Here is a 19,951-nt window from a genome sequence, read left to right as displayed (position 1 = left end):
TCCTCATTCTCTAGAAGTTAGAACTACTAAAACAGCCTCTCTTAGTCCACTTGGTGAATAAAAGGCATATGCAGATTTAATTTGAAGCTTTTGTGATTCTCCTGCCAATTTGAATTTTGTATGATTTTTTTTTAACTGTCTTATTTTCAAAGATAATAATTAAATACAGAACTCATTCATACAGGATAAGATTCTGATATGTGGTAACCAACTAAATATACATAATTCTTTTGTAAACAACACTTGATGAATATCTTATTCTTGCAGGCTTCCAAACATTTATAAGGATTGCTATTAATTGTATATCACTTTTTTCCAATAATGTTATTCATTCTTTTAAAATTATTTGTATTATTTCTTTATAAGAATGAAAACAAAAGTTTTGAAAAATCTGAAGAGGAATTAAAAGAGGAAAAAGAAGATGAAAGTGAAGAAAGTGAACTTGGTATGTTGAATCTCTTAATAAATCTTAACATGTTATTACATATTAAATGCTCTTCCCTGTTATGAAAAATAGTGCATTCTTCATATCAGATCACAGAAGAAATATATGCAGCCATAAAACTGCCCATCTTTCTTCTATATCTTCACTTATTTATAGAGATGCATATGAATTTTTTTATAAATTTCTATAATTATGCTTAATAGATAGAGGTTTAAAGTTTCTGAATGAAGATTGTCTGTAGCATAATGCTATACATGTACTTATAAGGATTACTAATGAGGAAGAGATTTGTTTGAAGAGTGGTTGGAGTTATCTAGTATTCTGGTAAGCACACAGACAATTTGTGTAAAGTTGGTGGTGATAGCAAATGGCTCAGCATCCTTACCTGCTTTGTGTGCCTTAAGGAGGAAAGCCAGTTGATATTGTGAACATTATAAGTTTTGAGGAAGATGATTTCATCTTTAGGAAAGTTGGACTGAAGAAAATCATCATTTGAGGAAAAGTCAAAAATATTCAGGATGGTTGGTGGCATCAGGAGAACTATAGGTACAGCAGATGAATTTGATAGAATATGGCAGAGATAATTTTAGTCAAGAAGTTTCAAGGGCTTCTACGTTGGAATGAAAGTTGTCAAAAAAAGAAAAAGTGTAATTGTGAAAGCTGAGATGAGTAGTGTTAGGTGAGGTTGGAACTGAAACCACATGTTTGTAAAATAGATTTGGAAAGTCCTGCACAGTTTTCTATTGCCTGCATAAGTTAAGTTATGCACATTCCATATGCAGTGTTGGTATTCTGTGGATTCCTGTGTGGCTATTAGTAGCTCTTGATTTCTGCATTAGCATTCCTTTTATAGTCAGTGGTCCATTTTGGCATTTTTCTAACATTTATCAACATGTCAACCATCTCGTTTCTGCTGCAAGGAAGATCCATATGATAGGGGAGAGGCACTAACAAGCTTGTTCACAGCTGCGGTTATTTCTGATTTGCTCATTTGTGTAGCACAAGTGACTTTTACCAGGTGCAGGAAATTTGTTCCATCTTTTTTTTTTTGTTTATTTGTTTGTAGGCCTGAAGTGGTGGCACCTTAAAATTCTCCTGGAGTTTGCAGTTACCACCTAGCTTAACAATTTTGTCCTTCAGTGGCTCTTTTGATTCTTATCCAAAGTTGAGGATGAAAACATTATATTTTTTATTTTTGAACTTGCTAAGTTGTGAACTGTCTACACAATCAGGTTATGGTGGTTGCTTGTACTTTCGGTGGAAGGTGCATTATCAAGGGTGCTGATCATGAATTGATTCTATCTTCATTTCTCCTGATTTAATTAGGTGGTGAGAAAGTCTCATTGAGTGATAAGGCTCTGTTCTAGATTGTTGGTGTTTTCTTTTTCTTAGGTTCAGCAACTGTTTAAATTAAGGTAGGGACAGAAGAAATATCACTTGGTTTTGAATTGGGCAATAAATGGATATTGACCAGTAGCTGCACATGGTCTTACACTCATAGAAGTGGAGGAATGATGGTGGCTATTTCAGCAGAATGTTGTAAATAAAAAATACCTATGGAAGAGGTGGCATAAGCAAAATGAGAAAGTGATTGAAATGAATCTGTGAGAAAGGGATCATTAATTAATCAGATTGCATTCTTCTGGATGCTATAAGTGGAATAAAAGAGGTGGAAAAGAAGTTAATTTCAAAGTGTGAACAGCAAATGGATGTTAACCAGCATCTGCTTGTTCTTCTTAGTCATGAAAGAAAGTCAAGGTTGGTAGTCATTTTGGCAGAACATTGTTGTTCATAAACATACCTATAGAAGATGCAGCATAAGGCAGAATTCAGAAGTCCTATGAGAAAGTCATTGGAGTGATCTTGAGGGTAGAGATTGTCATTTAATTTAATTGCTCTCTTCTGGATAGCATCGAACATTCTTAGGTTTTTGGTACACTACTCAAAATTTGTCAGCAGTATTCCCAGGTTGGTGGATTTCAGATTTATAATGTACAAAAGTTATGTATTGAGAAGTAGTGTTTTGAATGGAAAAAGGGCAGCTTGTTTTTTAAGACATGTAGGTTATTTCTGAGATGTAATGTGTTTGTGCCAGAAAAGGCTAGAGATGTAAGTCAGCCAAAGAAGAGAAATCTAATTATGACTGGAGAATTGAATATTATCAAAAGTAAGTGAGAGTGAAGTGAGATTTTTCTTGCAAGATATAAGACAGGACTACATTTTGAATAGCAACAAAGTTCACAAGGTTATCTTTGCTCCACTTGAAGTGAGGAGTTTAAGGCATTGATTATATTTTTCTCAAAGATTTGAATGATAGTGCATTATATGGTTTATGAAGAAGACGAATAGTGTGTGCTGTCATCAGCACACACACACTATTAGAAGTATAAATAAGATTTGAGGTCAGCGAATAATTTTTGTAGAGGAAAAAAGAGAGTTGGTGAAAGTAAGCTCTGTGAAAATTAGAAGCGAGGAAGTTGGAGATAGTTGCAAAGAGTAGATGGCAAGACATAAGATGGTAATTTGATGAGCAGTTCTCTGTTGTATGTGATCAGAATGCCTAGGAAATATCAAGAGCACTTTCATGAGTTTCTCCAAACCTTTCTATAACTTGAGTCAAAATGTGGTTGACAACAGTTGGTGTTTGTGGATTGAGAGTGATGAAATTCATATTGCTGTTCACTAATTAGTCGGTCGGTCTCCACCTGGCAAAGAAGGTAGTTTCCACCATGAATTTTGATTCATCTTGTGTGTTGCAGTTATTGGACTTGGATACTTTAGAGCATCATCATCATGATCAAATTCCTGCCATGTACCCTCAAGGGGGTGTACAGGATATGATAGTACTACATGAAAAAAATTACATCATTACTAACTTCCTATCTACAATTTTCCTCCAAATCAGTCTGTTACTTGTCAAGACTCCAACATTAACAGATCTTATATTTCTATCATCTAAGGCACTTTGTACTGTATCAATCCACCTATATCTTGGTCTTCCTCTGGGTCGTTTTCCTGCCAACCTGGCAGAGAACACTTGTTTTACTAATCTTTCTTCGCCCATTCTGTTTAAGTGACCATACCACCTGAGATTAGCTCTGCTAACGCATTCCTGGATGCTGACAATGTCAAGTTCTTTCCTAATATCCTCGTTTTTAATATGATATTGCCATTGATGCCATCTGTTCATGCCTCTAATCTTTCTCAGGACTCTCATATCTGCGGTCTCTAGTCTTTGGTCAAGTGTTTTACTTCTGACCCAGCTCTCAGATCTATAAGTTAAAACTGGTTTCAACACTGTCTTGTATACAGCTAATTTAGTGTCAATTGAATAAATTCATATGGAATAAGAGAGAAATTAGTCCATATGAATTTATTCAATTGACTTCCCACCATACCAGCTTTGCTAATTCTGTTGTCTATTTCTATATTTAATTTACCATCTTCACTAAAAATCGTGCCTAAGTAGCTAAAATATTTTACTTGTTCCACAGGTTCTCCATTCACAACACAGTTGACATTTTCAATGATTCTGCCTATTTCATTGTCTTTGTCTTTTTATTGCTGACCTTCATACCATATCTATTACAACTGTTATTCAATTTAGTCAGAGAATCTTCCAGACTTGTAGCGGATTTATTTAGAAGTATAATACCATTCGCATAAAGCAAAGAGCTGACATTAACATCTTCAATTTTGATATCATGTTTAATACCACTTTCCTTCATAATGTGATCCATATTGATAATGAATAACAGAAGGGATAATGTACGTCCTTGTCTCACACCAGATTTAACATGCCCCATTGACACCATATAACTGTAGCGTATTGAATAGCTTCTCTCTTGGCACCTTGTCATATGCCTTTTCCAAATTGACAAAACTTAAATACAGATCTTTGTTATATTCCCATGCTTTCTCGACTGTTTGTCGTAAAGTGAAGATCTGATCCTGACAGCCTCTATTTGGCCTGAATCCAGCTTGTTCTTCACCAAGCTTTTCTTCCACAATTCTTCTCAACCGTTTCTCAAGTATACTTGCATAGATCTTGCCAGGAACACTCAGTAGGGAAATACCTGTGTAATTCTCACATTCAGTTTTATTTCCCTTTTTATATATGGGTACTATGAGAGCTCTACTCCAATCATCGGGAATTCGTCCCTCTGTCCAGGCTTTCTGAACCATGCAGTGCAGCCACTGTAAGACTTTTTACCACCATACCTCAGCATTTCTGGTTGAATATCATCTACTCCTGCTGCTTTTCCATATTTCAAGCCTTTGATGGCTTTTTCTACTTCAAGTATAGATATGTATTCCTGACTGCATGCCTGGTCAGTGTTTTTTACCACTGTGCTGTCATCACCGCTTGTTTCATTTAGCAGTTTTTCAAAGTGATTACTCCATACTTGAAGAAGATCTTTTTCTCCTATTTTCATATCACCTTTATCATCTCTAATTCTTTTACAGCACTCTTTCCTCCATTTCTGAGCTTTTTCAACAACCTCCAGAATATCTTGCCAACTTCTTGATATTTATTTTCTATGTTCTTGCCAAAGTTCTCCCATGACTTTTGTTTAGCTAGTTTTACAGTGTTTAGCATTCTTGCATTTGTCTCTGTATTCTCTAAGAGCACAAGCTGACTTATTTGCCAGGAACTTTTGATATGCTTTCTTCTTTTCCTTCACTGCCTCTTTTACTTCTTGTGTCCACCATGGAGTTCTGATTTTTCTATCCTGGCAGACAACGTCACCACATGCCTCTCTGGCTGAATCAATCAGGCTTTTCTTCAACGTTTGCCACTTAATCTCCAAGGTTTGGTTTCTGTTCTCAAACTCTTTCATTTTTTCTTCAATAATCTTTGTGTATTTTAGTCTGCAGTTCACATCTGAGAGCTGCTCAACTTTTATTCGCTTTAAAACTTTCTTACATGTTATTCTTTTCAATATGAAATTCAATTTTATCCTGCTCAAGACTAAATAGTGATCACTTCCAATTTCAAATCCTCTGTACACTCTGGTGTCCTGCACCAGGGAGAAAACATCACTATCAACAATAACATAGTCAATGAGACTTTTCTTATTCCTTGCCTCTTCTCTCCTTGTGAATTTGTGCATATTTTTATGTTAGAACATGGTGTTAGTAATAACCAGTCCATGTCGTGAGCATAAATCCAACAGATATTATTATTACAACAGATATTATGACATTATTATTAACTTTGCTCTTTTCTCCAAATTTTCCCAAAATATTTTTGTATATTTCACAATCATTTCCTACTGTGCTATTTAGATCCCCAACAACGACCAAATTTTCCTTTTTCATTGTGTCAGTTGCTTTTTCTAAGGCATCAAAAAATTCCTCCATTACTACCTTAGTAGAATCTTCTGTGGGATAGGCACAAATAAGTCTCATTGTCCAGTTTCCCATTCTCATATTTGCCCACATCACTCTACTTGAGACTGCCTGCCATTCAAGAAGATTAGCCTCGTATTTTGTTTTGAATACTATGGCTAAGCCTTCTTTTCCTTGATTGTCATTTCCTGAATATAACATTTTGTATTTATTGCTCAGAAAGATCTCACCAGTTTTTGTCTTTTTTGTTTCAGTCACCCCTATTATGTCGATCTGGTACTTATCTAATTCTTCAACTAGCTCCATTTCTTTGCCATTCAGGCTTCTTATGTTGATAGTACCGATCTTTAACTCTGGTGGTGTTCAGTTCGGGTGTGCTGTCAGATTTGTTCCAGTAGCTGACTATTCGCTGTTCGTCCTGGTTCCCTGGTGAAAACAATGTGGGCCTCGTTTAACCGGGCGACGCCCCAGCCGGCATGAAATTTTGTCATATGGTACCATCATTTTTTATTTTGGTTTAACCAATAAGAATACAATTTGGTCAGCTAAATCCCAAATTGCCAGCCCATCCTCGTTCGTTCAGTATCCAAGTAGATACCCAACAGGGTGCACCACGAGAAGGTGAGGATTGGACATTAGGTCAGAAGCCCTGGTCGGTTCTCTGCATTCCTTTAAAGGCTATGTGGAGGTCTCCTCTCAATTATACAGCTTTGACCCTTAAGCACCCCGTACCTTAGAGCAGTGGTATTCAAAACCTGTGTTCACGAAACTGGTTTAAAAAGTTTCTATGCAAAGTCAAGCCATCAAATACATGTATGTCTTTGATGGCTTGGTAACCAAAGATAACTTGAATTTGTGAAACATTTGAATAATTTTAAGTATCAGTAAGAAAAGCAGTGGGTAATAGTTCTATTGTTATCAGCCTGTGGTGTGTTTGTGAAGAGTGAAACTAGATCAAAACTGATTTAAAGACCTATGGGATGTAAAGATGATCCTGACATTTTATTAGTTGAAATCTTCCTAATTTTTAATGAAAGAGGAAGAATTTCCTGTAAATGCATAAAGGAGATTTGAGATATTTTATAGGACGACCCATACAGTAGGTCTTAAAGGAACATTTTTTATGTATCTCTGGAGATCATAATGTAAGTTAGATCTAGCATGATGAACTCAAATTTTTGATGGTTTCTTTATCCAAAGAATGAAATTTATCTAAAAGATTATTAAGTTTATTTGTAACTGTGTAGGATCTCTAGAAATGCATCTATAGGTGGTATTGTAATATTTTCTGAGTCTCTGTTTATTCTATCTATCTTACTTCTTTACTTAGTATTACTTCTTGCCCCTCCCCCCTTATTCTGCTGCTGCTAGATATTAAGATCTATGTGGCGTGGAAATCCCCAAGCAATCGTACACAAATCAATTAAGAAATTTATTTTAATTCCGACTGCTCCACTTAATTGATCTAATTTATGTTAACAGTCAGGGCAAGAAGAAGACAAAATGTAATCTTACACTTCTCTACAAATAATCAAAAATGCAAGTCATGGTTCGGTGTTATAATGTACTCCTGCAGTTTCGTTAATTATTTTCGGGATAGTGCATTGGCTTAGGAATTAGAATCAGGCAGTTAAAAAAAAAAAACAAAAAAAAAAACATTTATTTTGACTTCAAAGACATGATACAAAGCATAGAAAGAAAGATTAAATACTAAGTTAAAAAAATGCACCATATATCACACTTTAACTCACTATCTGAACATCATAGATTATAACACTTTTACTAGCAAAATTACTCAATCTTATCACAGAATATCCTCTATGGGACAAATATAGCTCATAAGCATGCACAATTGTTATAAGAACGTTAACACAGTTAATTATCTTCCATTACATTTACTTCTTAATTAAGGCTAATTCAGATATTGTATCAAGCATCCCGAGAATCAGATAACATTAACAAAACAAGTTCTTCAAAAAAAACAAGACATTCAGTTCACATATAGCCACCAGTTAACAATTAGGCTGTTTCTTTCTATTTACAATTTCTGCACACAATCGTATCGCATACTACAAGACTCGTGCACGCAAGCACAACACACACAATAAATGAGGACGAAGCAGGAAGCTATTCTTTTTCCTAAAAGTCCTGATGGTGCCCCCTAGTGGGCAATGTTGGTATTCTTGGCCGATTGGGCCGAAGGTCTTCTGATGTAGGTTTCCGGAATTTGGGGCAATCTCAGGCAACCAAATTTGTTGAGGTTTGGATTTTTTCTTAAAGCTGAGGCTGATTCCATGAATAGCCTTTCGTATTCGAATTTACTTCTTGTAGGAAGGCTTATACGCTGGTTAAACATGATAACCAAATACTTAAGGAATTGACAGCGTACGCTAGAAATATAAATTAAATCAACTTTAATATGTACTTTCCGATATTTCGGCAACGTGAAGGCAGATGACAAGTACCAAGAGAGAGAGAGAAGCTATTCAATATGCTACAGTTATATGGTGTCAATGGGGGCATTATATCAAGCAATACTTAGTCTTTATTTGAGTTGTAAGTCAGCAGTTAGAATTGAAGGAAGTACAGGAAGATGGTTTAATGTTAAATCTGGTGTGAGACAAGGATGTACATTATCCCCTCTGTTATTCATTATCAATATGGATCACATTATGAAGGAAAGTGGTATTAAACATGATATCAAAATTGAAGATATTAATGTTAGCTCTTTGCTTTATGCAGACGATGTTATACTTCTAAATAAATCTGCTACAAGTCTGCAAGATTCTCTGACTAAATTGAATAACTGTTGTAATAGATATGGTATGAAGGTCAGCAATAAAAAGACAAAGACAATGAAAATAGGCAGAATCATTGAAAATGTCAACTGTGTTGTGAATGGAGAACCTGTGGAACAAGTAAAACATTTCAGTTAACTTTAATGTTACATATCAAAAGTAGAATGCTGATATGTTTCTCTAGCTCATATCCTTCTATCCAAAAAAAATTTTACTCTTTCAAAGAGTATTAACATCTAGGAGTATAATTGTCTGTGTGTTTTCCTATATCTAAATCTGCTGAGTGATTATTCAAACTTTAAGTTGTTCTTCAAGAATGTTATTAACATGTCATTATTGTTACAATATAATCTGCAGAGAATTGTATATAGTAAATCACATGTCCTTCTAGCTTGTTGTCAGTATGATCATCTTTCAAGATTATTTTAAATAGAAGCCAATTACTAAATTGAGTGACCAGATACCATGGAACTTATTGTGTATAGTGTTATGAATTTAGATGATTTTGTTTTACGGAAAATATGATAAACATACCTTTTACTGTTAATATTGAATTTTAGATATATATTATGGATGAATGTTCTTTTTGTTACTCTCCTCAATCCTTTGCATTTTTTAAATACTTCATGAAGGGGTATTATAATATTATAATTAATATATTATTTTATTTATTATAATATATAATATAATATAATATTATAATTATTATAATATTATAATAAAACTTACATTATAATATTTACAAAATAAGTAGTAAAAACTTATGATCTCCAGTAAACTTTTTTTTTTATTGTAGAATTGGATGAAACAGGAGTTGTTAGTCCTGATACTGATGCAGATCAGCCAATGGGAGATGATAGTATAGAGGTCAGTGAATTCAGTAGTTTCATTATATGTTTTATACTTTAATAAATTTATAGTTTTTCTTTTAAACAAAGTACACCTAAACCTCTTTCTATGCGAATTTTTTTTACACAAATTGGGATATCAAAAATAATTTTTTTTACGTGATTTTTATTCACTTTTATGCGACCAACCTAAAGTCTAAGTTAGGAAAAAATTCGTAATTTAAGAAAATTCGTAGAATTTTGTAGAATTGCATTCTCGTTTCAATTAAGAAAATTCTAAATTCTTACAAATTTCATTTATTGGAAATTCCCCGAATTACATAACTGACTGCGCATAAAAAAGCAGTTCTTACCATTTGAAATTGGTGTTTAAGTAGACAACACAGTTACCATATATTTTGCATTTGCATTTTTTAAGTGAAATCAAAATAAAAATAGTGTTATAAAATTAATAATTTTGCCAAGAAATAATAAATGGTAAGCTATATGTAATTTTCAAACTTTCATTTCATCAACCGAAGATTTTAATCCAGCCCTCACATGATGTTGCTGATAACCAAAAAAAAAAAAAAAAAAAGCCGTTTCCTTGGATATAAAAATTCAAATTTTAGATAGTCTTCAAACTGGGGAAGGAGCGATGGCTGTGGGTAAGCATTTTGGAGTCCATGAATCAACTGTCAGATCTATAAAGAAAAATGAAGAGGCTATTAAAAAAGTGGTATGTTCTGGTACAAAATTGAGTGCGAAATTATCATCATACACGAGATGTTCTAGAAAAGGACGAAAAAGCTTTAGCGATGTGGATAGAAGATAACGTACAGAAAAGAATGCCAGTTGACGGAAATTCCATCAAGCAATCGGCATTGAGATTTTATGAACAGATTAAAAAACTGCAGCCAGATACTTCATCTCAATTGAGGAAAAAATATGAATTTCATGCAAGCAATGCTTGGCTGGCTAAGTTTTGTTAAAAGACTTGCTCTTCATAATATAAAAATTAAAGGTGAAACGGCTTCTGCTGATGAAACAGCTGCTAAAGCATTTCCACAAAAACTTGCTAAAATAATTGAAGATGGAGGTTACACTCGTGAACAAGTTTGGAATATTAATGAAACCAGCCTTTTCTGGAAAAAAATGCCAAACAGAACTTGCTTATCAAAAATGCAAAAAACTGTTGAGTTCAAAGCAGCAAAGGATCACATAACACTCTTATTTTGTTCGAACACTTTAGGAAATCGGATGTTAAAACCACCTCATAAATCGATCATTAAGACCACGGCCAATGGAATGCGTAGATTTTCAAAAATTGCCAGTTCATTGGATGGCAAACAAAAAAAAAGCTTGGGTGACCATTGATATTTTCACTGAGTGTTCCACAAACATTTTGTGCCAGAAGTTAGACGCTATTTGAATGACAAGGGTCTCGAATTTAAAGTGCTTTTGATTCTTGATAATGCTCCCAGTCATCCTGCCATAGAACACCCAAATGTGCAATTTTTTTTTTCTGCTGCCCAATACCACATCATTGCTACAACCTCTAGATCAGGGTATAATTGTGACTTTTAAAACATATTATGTCAGACGAACATTTCAGTACGTTTTGAACAAGCTAAATGATGATGAAACACTGTCAGTTATTAATGTGTGGAAAAATTTTCAATTATGGATTGTATTGATCAGGTTCGATTATCGTTATCTGAATTGAGACCAGAAACTATTAATGCATGCTGGAAAACTATTTGGCCCGCATGTGTTAAAGAGAATGCTCCTGTTCTTTTCAATCATTCTGCAGAATTCCCCAGTATAATAAGTTTGGCATGTGAAATTGGCGGAGAAGGATTCGATGATCTTGCATCGGCAGATATCGAAGAATTGTTAATTGATAAACCTCTTAGCGAAGATGAAATAGTGGAGATTGTTTCTGAGACTCCTGAATGCAAAGAAGTTAATGATAATGATCAAGATAATCCTACTTTTACTGCTGATATAATTAAAGAAGGTCTTAAAGTGGCAATTAATTTAGGCAGTTATTTTGCCTGACATGATCCAAATGAAGAACGTGCTGGGAAGTTTTCACGTGAGCTTAAGTTGTTAATGTCTTTATACAGAGAATTATATTGTGACTTATGCCTAAAACTACTGAAACAACCAGTGGTACTTTTGTGCAAGACATGACAAGAAGAATTCCACAAGTTGAGGCTGAAGTCGATGACGATAATACCATATCTAGTAGTTCTAGTGATATTACAGTCTCACGAAAATGAAAGCTTTCATTTATTATCAGAAACTGATAGCGAATAACGTAATTTTTTTTATAGAATCCTTAGCAAACAACTGAAATGAATATGTTTTTTTTTTAAGTTATTAAAATTCATTATATGTATGTGTGTTCTCCATGAAATAAAAATCTTATGATCCTAACGAATTTAATGTTTGTTTTTTTCATTATTTTGCTTATATTTCAGGTTTGGAACCAGTCTTCACTTTTTCTATGGAGTCAGTAGTTCTTTTTACATGTAATTTTTAGGATCGTATCTATTGCGTAAAAAAAAAAAAAAAAAAAAAAAAAAAAGAGGTTTAGGTGTATACATATGTGGGATTTCTTTATCATTATATCCATTATACTTTCTAATTCTGTCTCGCTGTTTCTTCTGACAAAAGTTATATCCTCATTTCATTTTTTTTTTTTTTTTAATGTTACTCTCGCCCATGAAAGGTTATTTGCAAACCTATGGGTGTGCTAAGGATTTTTTCTATTTTTTATCAATTTTATTTATTTTTAAATAATCCAGAAACCATGCTCTAGAGACCAAATATGGAACTTTTTCAAGCCACTTCAGGCCTCCAATAAGTGGGGTAGTGGTCTCACAGTGGGCAGTGATATTCATCTCTTACCTAAAGACAATCACAAACATCCATACTCATGGCGAGATTCAAACCCATAGCCTGTTTGTTGGAGGGCGGGTACATAACCATTCAGCCATTGATAATATTAGTTTCATATTCATATAACAAGTTTGTACATGGTTTATACACTCCCCTACCAACGATCATGAAATGCCTTTCCATTTGCAGGAAAATGGATGTGACTATACAGCATGAAAATTTTAATCCCATAAAGAAGATCAGTGTTGGTTTGCAAGTCATTATTGTTTCAGAGGAGAATAATGGTTGAATGTCATGAAGGGTGATGTCTGTGTGCTGTTTTAAGCACTAAAGCATTTCCAAGTCTACAGTTGGCATTGTGCTAACTGAAAGTTCACAGGCAACAAACACTTTGTCTCAAAAATATGACTGGGCAGACAATCTTAAAATACTAATTGATAATAAGAGCCAGCTTTGCTTTAGGTGTGTTCCTTTATTTCCTTTATAAAAGTGTATCTAGAACACACAAAAGCTCGCACTGGGAATTTTTACAGAAGAGTTGGAAACCTACAAATCTTTGTCAACAGCATTGCACAGACCAAGGTATATAAGAATTGTATACCTTGGTTTTGATTTGCTGTAGAGCAATTAAAATCAGTCCTGTGGAGCATTGACTCATGTTACATGTTCTTCCATTCTGATGTTGATACAAATTATACCCAATGAATGCTTTTACCTGAGTTAACCCTTGATTGCTACTCAAAGTTTTAGTTTCACCATTACTACGCATGGTTCACACTGACCCTTTTATAAAAAGTCACAAAAGTTTATTGTAAGGGCTGGATAGGCTAATAAAATGCTATGTAAAGAAAAGATTTTTATATTTGAACTAAATCTATGTTTTTAAATTCTTTCAACACAATTTGGACAAATTTGTGAGTGCAGGTATTGCACAGTGGTATTTTACAAGCTTTGCAACATGTGAACCTGCTTTATGATCCTTTTTATAAGGGCATATACTATATCACTTTCGTTTTATCTGTGGAAACTGATTGAGGATCTACAGACCTTTCAGGCATTGGCAGTTTGAATATCTTTGCAGTTGTAGTTCTTAGTTGGTGGAATGGGTCCTCTTTTCTGGCTTCCCATGATGTAAATCATGTATAATCTTGCTGTTGACACCTGTAGTATTCAGAATAACATAGAAAATAACCATTGGCCAACTTTGGGTGGCGCTTCCTACAGAATAATAAGTACACTACTGATCTAAGGTGTCAACACCTGATTTTATACTGTTATAGAATGTTATTATTTATTAGTCGTTTTAGATGTAAATCCAAATAATGATGATTCCACTGGTCTGTGCTTATTAGAGAGGAACTCCCGTGGTATCTCATGTTTATTTGCCTTCATTGTACCAACATAAGTCAAATTCCAAGCAGGTAGTTGTTTGACTAGCTCGATTGATAAAAGCCAATTATCCCCTGTAATATTCCTGTTTGATCCTTTAACTGAAGAGATCAATCACAAGACAGCTTGAGTTGGATGAAGCAAGTCATTTCTTCGATGTTCTGATGTCTTGCCACAATAAACCTCAGCATATACCGGGTAATGAATATTGCATACTTTGACTGGAGCTGTGTTATTTTTATTGGTGTGGTGTACGATTTTTTATTATTATTATTATTATTTCTTCATCTATATATAAATCAAAAACTTGCAGGTAACCAGCAGAGATCAAAGCCTGTGCTGGTCCTTCTAGTTTTCCGTCTTCCACAGATAATATATTGTGAGCCTGGGTACAACCTTTAGTGGGTGGATCTTTAGCCCATTGCATGTAGTTATTTTTACCATACCAGAAGTTTCCTGAATTTTTTGAAAAGGCATCAGAGACAATAATTGTACTGTCACACATACCAATACCTACTGTCTTGATCTCTCTCTTGTTGTCTTCATCTATTTCACTGTCTTAGTCATGTTCACTAAAAATATTCTCGTTTTCTGAATCAGTGTCAGTGGCATCCGCATCTTTTAGGATTTGTGTTAAAGCGTTAGATTGGCTGTGAGCATGAGGTGTACTGGGAAACGATGTATTAGCTACTGAAGAGCTCAACTCATCCTCATTAAAGTCATTGTCTTCAAGCAGTGCATTTAAGATCTCTTTGTCAGTCAAAGTTTTTTCTAGCCATACCTTCTAAGAGCAAAAAGAAACGTATGGGCATGTAGGCCAAGAAAAATAACCATAAAACCCACATTCCTCTTTGCATTCCTCTTGAAAATTTTCTAGTATGATTCTGTGACTGCTTGGTTCATTCAACAGTCTTTCAAAGTAATTACTCTAGACATCTAGAATATCCTTATCTTCAGTTTTCATGTCATTGTTATCATCTTTGATTCCTTTTACAGTATTCTGTCCTCCATTTCTAAGCTTCTTCAATAGCCTCCAGAACATTTTGTCACATTCCTGATATTTATTTTCTATGTTCTTACCAAAGTCTTCCCATGACTTTTCTTTAGCTACTTTTGCATATTGCTTAGCTCTCTTACATTTTCTCTGTTTTCTTTTAGGGCATATACCAACTTATTTGCTAGAAACTTTTGGTTTGCTTTCTTCTTCTTTTCCAGGACTGCTTCTTTAACTTCTTGTGTCCAGCATGGTGTTCTTATTTTTCTATCCTTACAGACAACTCCACCACATACCTCCCTAGCTGAATCATTTAATGTCTTCTTAGAGTTTGCCACTGAGACTCCAAGGGTCGGTTCTTGTTTTCAATTTGTTTCATTTTTTCTTCAATAATGTTTGTATAGTCGAGTCTACAATTTATTTGTAAACACTGCTCAACTTTAATTCTTTTTAAAACTTTCTTATGCACTGTTCTTTTTAATGTGATATCCATTTTTATCCTGTTTAGTGCTAAGTAAGGGTCACTTTCAATTTCGAATCCTCTGTACACTGTTGTAACCTGAACCATTCCTATGGTATCACTTTAAACAATGACGTAGTCAATGAGGCTTTCTTATTTCTTGTGTTTTCTCTCCATATGAACTTGTTCACATCTTCATATTGAAACATGGTATTACTAATTAGTACTAGTCCATGTCCTGAGCAGAAGTCCAGTCAATACTTACCGTTATTATTAGCTTTGTCCTTTTCTCCAAATTTTCCCAAAATGTTTCTGTGTGCTGTTGGAATTCACCATGATCATTGTTTTTTTTTTATGTCAACTACTTGTTCTAATGACTCAAAAAATTCCTCCACTTCTTCCTTGGAAGAACATTCTGTGGGACAGCACAAAGAAGTTTCATTGTTCGTGTCGCCATTTTGAAGTTTGCCCAAATAACTACTTTGAAACTGTCTTCAGTTCAGAAGTTTATCTTCATGTTTGGTGTTGAATGCTACTGCTACTCCTTCCTTTCCTCAATTGCCTGAAAATAACATCCTATATTTATTACTTAGTAAGATCGCACCTGTTTTTGTCTTCTTTGTATCAGTAATGCCAGTTATGTCCACATGGTACTTTTCCAGTTCTTCTGTAAGTTCGGCTTCCTTTCCATTAATATTCCTTTTATTGATGGTTCCTATCATCATTTCTTCCGGTGTTGGGTTTATTCTTCTTCTAGATGTTGAGTAGGAGCTCATTCCAGTAGCTGACTTTTCACTGTTCACCCTGGTTCCCTGACAAAATCATTGGGGGGGAGCTTGTTTAACTGGGCGATGTCCCAGCCTCCATGAAATCTCATCGTGTTGTATCATCATAAGCATTTGTGGATGAAACCAATAGAGAGTACAATTTGGTCAGCAAAGTCCCAAACTGCCAGCCCATCATTCGTTTCAGAACCCAGTAGGTACCTGATAACAGGGCACACCATGCAAAGGATTGGACATTAGGTCAGAAGCCCTAGTCAGTTCTCTGCATTCTTGAAAGGCAGTTGAGGTCTCCTCCCAGTTATTTTGCTTTGACCCTTAAGCAACCCATGTTATGGATGTAAATATAACATTTAGTTATGTTAGATACTTAAAAGGAAAAATTTAGAATAATTTTCACAAACGAAAAAAAAGTTATTCTGAATAGTTTTGCCTAAGAAAACATACCAACCAGTTTGATCATCAAAGTACACCATTAAAAATTTTCATTTTGGCAATAATATTTACTTATTGCCAAATAATAATATAATAATCACATTTACTATAACTGTATTATTAATTAGTGTAGCACTTTTTACTTCACATAGAGCTTTATCTTTGTTTTTAATGTTGGAAGTTTTTTTTCACTTGGTTAGACTATAACAAATTTAGTTTAATCCTGTTTCCAAGTGTAAGCAAACAAAGTTTGCACCTGAAGTATCTTCAAGTCTGAGGCAACTCGTGGTAAAGGTGAACTAAGCTCTCATCACTTGTCTTAGTATCTCTCATAATGCAAGGCACATCTCCTTGCAGACATGTAGAATGCTATGCATTAAGGGAAGGGCCACTACTCATACTGGTTTCGACTTTTATTGAGGTCTTGTCAGAGGGAGCCAGACCCAGAGGTGATGATACTAAGGTGGAAGTAATGGAGAAGTTGTATTTACCTACACGAGTTGCCAATAGGTGTCTCACCTTATTATTAAATTACTCTGGATTAGAAAAAGATGTTAGAATCAATGAAAATGTCGACTGTGTTGTGAATGGAGAACCTGTGGAACAAGTAAAACATTTCAGCTACTTAAGCACGTTTTTAGTGAAGATGGTAAATTAAATATGGAAATAGACAACAGAATCAACAAAACTGGTATGGTAGGAAGCCAATTGAATAAATTCATATGGAATAAGAGAGAAATTAGTCGGAACACTAAATTAACTGTTTACAAGACAGTGTTCAAACCAGTTTTAACTTATGGATCTGAGTCAGAAGTAAAACACTTGACCAAAGACTAGAGACTGCAGATATGAGATTCCTGAGAAAGATTAGAGGCATGAACAGATGGCATCAATGGCAATATCATATTAAAAACGAGGATATTAGTAAAGAACTTGACATTGTCAGCATCCAGGAATGCGTTAGCAGAGCTAATCTCAGGTGGTATGGTCACTTAAACAGAATGGGCGAAGAAAGATTAGCAAAACAAGTGTTCTCTGCCAGGTTGGCAGCAAAACGACCCAGAGGAAGACCAAGATATAGGTGGATTGATACGGTACAAAGTGCCTTAGACGATAGAAATATAAGATCTGATAATGTTGGAGTCTTGACAAGTAACAGACTGATTTGGAGGAAAATTGTAGATAGGAAGTTAGTAATGATGTAAATTTTTCATGTAGTACTATCATATCCTGTACACCCCTTGAGGGTACATGGCAGGAATTTGATGATGATAGAAAAAGATGTTGGAAGTTTTTTTCACTTGGTTTGACTATAATAAATTTAATTTAATCCTTTATCTAAGTGCAAGCAAACAAATATCTTCAGGACTGAGGCAACTCATGGTAAAGATGGACTAAGCTTCATCACTTGTCTTAGTATCTCCCATAATGCAAAGCACATCTCCTTGCAAACATATATAATGTGCTATGCATTATGGGAAGGGCCACTACCCAGACCGGTTTCGACCTTTATTGAGGTCTCAGTGAGACACATTTGGCAACTCGTATAGGTAAATATGACTTCTCCATTACTTCCACCTTAGTATCGCCACTTCTGGGTCTGGCTCCCACTTACAAGACCTCAATAGAGGTCGAAACCGGTATGGGCAGTGGTCCTTCTCTTAATGCATAGCATTATACATGTCCGCAAGGAGATGTGTTTTGCATTATGGGAGATACTAAGACAAGTGATGAGAGCTTAGTCTACCTTTACCACGAGTTGCCTCAGTCCTGAAGATACTTCATGCGCAAACTTTGTTTGCTTACACTTGGATAAAGGATTAAACTAAACTTTGTTTTTAACAGCTGTAATAACAGTGGTGTGAGGCTAGTTTAGCCTCACACCACTGTTATTACAGCTGTGTTTAATAATTTTAATATGTAATGTAACAGATTTGTCTTCTTTTTTTTGCTGGAAGCAACATCAGTTTTAACTGTCATTATTAACAACATTAAAATAATAGTTATATATTGTTTTATAATAGTTTAATATAGTTATAATAATAATAGTTTAATGCAGTTATTTAACTGCATTAAAATAGCAGTTTATAATTCACAGTGAAACACCAAAACACAGATATGCAGTGAGCAATGATGTTGTTAATATGAGTTTATACTGAGCATCATTTGATTCATGTCAGCACTGTGTTGCAAAAACTGCCATTCGAACAAATCTGGCATCATATAAATGGACATTGGCCATAGTAAGATTGTCACATGAGTGGATTGTCGTCAAGTGAAGCTTCATAATTATTACAATATTAATGTACAGAATAAAGTTATTTTTTTTTTCTTAATACAGGTTAAAGAATTGAATCAAGCTTGGGATGTGGTACCTGGTCCAGAGCTGGACTAGGTTTACTATTTTTATAATATTATTGTTTACTATTGATAAATAATTGAACAAGTTAATATTTGCCATTACTTGTCTGTTACAATACATTGAGCTTAACACTGAACTGAAGATAAGATGGAATTGGATGGGGAAATTTAGCAGTTATGAATTATGTAACTGTAGTTTTTATTGTGGAATTATATTACTTCTGTTTTGCCATTTTTATCTTTATATTCTCAAATTTAAATTGCATTCTTAACTCTTAACTCAAGAAATCTACCAACTGGGTTGGTAGATTTGAGTATTAAAACTTAGGTAGTATGCATAATTGTAATGTATTTCAGGTAACTGAAGAAATGATAGAAGAAAGTGATGAAAAACGGGGACAAGCCACAGAAGCAGTGAGTGACGGTAAGCATTCATTAGCTTTAAATTCACCAGATTTTTTTATGTAGCAGTCCCATTCATTAAAAGTTTAGATCCTATATGGAGTGCTGCTGTATGAATGAAAGGTTAGGTAGATAGTTATTAACTTTTTTGTTAATACAATTTTGCTTCTTGAAACCTATGCTGGAGGAAGACATTTCCACATATAGAGATAGTAAGAATGAGCATCTAACATGGTGAGTCAGAAGCTTATCTGAAAATTAATGCCAGTAGATTTGTTTGGATTTCAGCAAGTTTTGAGAACAGCAATGGAATTACAGATACAAGTTCATATGAATAATGCCCTTGGACGTATTATCACCCACTTCTTCGTGCTTATTCTTAATACAACTTTTCCCTTGACTGTTTATCCCAATGAATATAACCTCCAACTCTTGATGAAACACTAACATATTTGTTCTTTATCCCTAAAGTGCAGAGCAGATATTGTGCATCTTTTACCTCAAGACTGTGTTCAATGACAGCAACATGTGTTACTACAACTTTTGTGAAATCTGGAGTGAAATGTTCTATGCAAATCAGAAATGGATACTATTATAAGATATAAAAGATAGTTGAAAAGAAAAATTTTTGACTATTTTGAAAGTGTTGAAGATTCTTTCATAGCATCTGAAAATCCTATTCTGGAAACCAAACACGGTATATTTTTCAAGCCCTTCAGGCTTCCAGAAACAGGATTATGGTCAGACAATGGTGATGATAGAAAAATCATATACTACCTAAAGTGTGGTGAAAGCAAGG

At 34.5% G+C, this 19,951-nt stretch overlaps 1 protein-coding gene across 1 annotated transcript in view; it reads left to right on the top strand.

The window, feature by feature from the left end:
• Nucleotides 1-19,951, top strand: part of LOC150100283 (hsc70-interacting protein-like) — a 192,199-nt gene that overhangs the window by 61,783 nt on the left and 110,465 nt on the right. The window contains exons 4-6 of the mRNA XM_090402327.1: nt 367-445; nt 9,392-9,462; nt 19,108-19,174. Coding sequence (XP_090258453.1) covers nt 367-445; nt 9,392-9,462; nt 19,108-19,174 — 217 coding nt within the window. The remainder of the gene's footprint in view (nt 1-366; nt 446-9,391; nt 9,463-19,107; nt 19,175-19,951) is intronic.

Source organism: Typopeltis vanoorti, chromosome 13 (assembly GCF_054136105.1).
Source record: "Typopeltis vanoorti isolate ZY-2024b chromosome 13, IOZ_Tvanoo_1.0, whole genome shotgun sequence".
NCBI lineage: Eukaryota > Metazoa > Arthropoda > Arachnida > Uropygi > Thelyphonidae > Typopeltis > Typopeltis vanoorti.
This window is presented reverse-complemented; position numbering and strand designations above follow the sequence as displayed.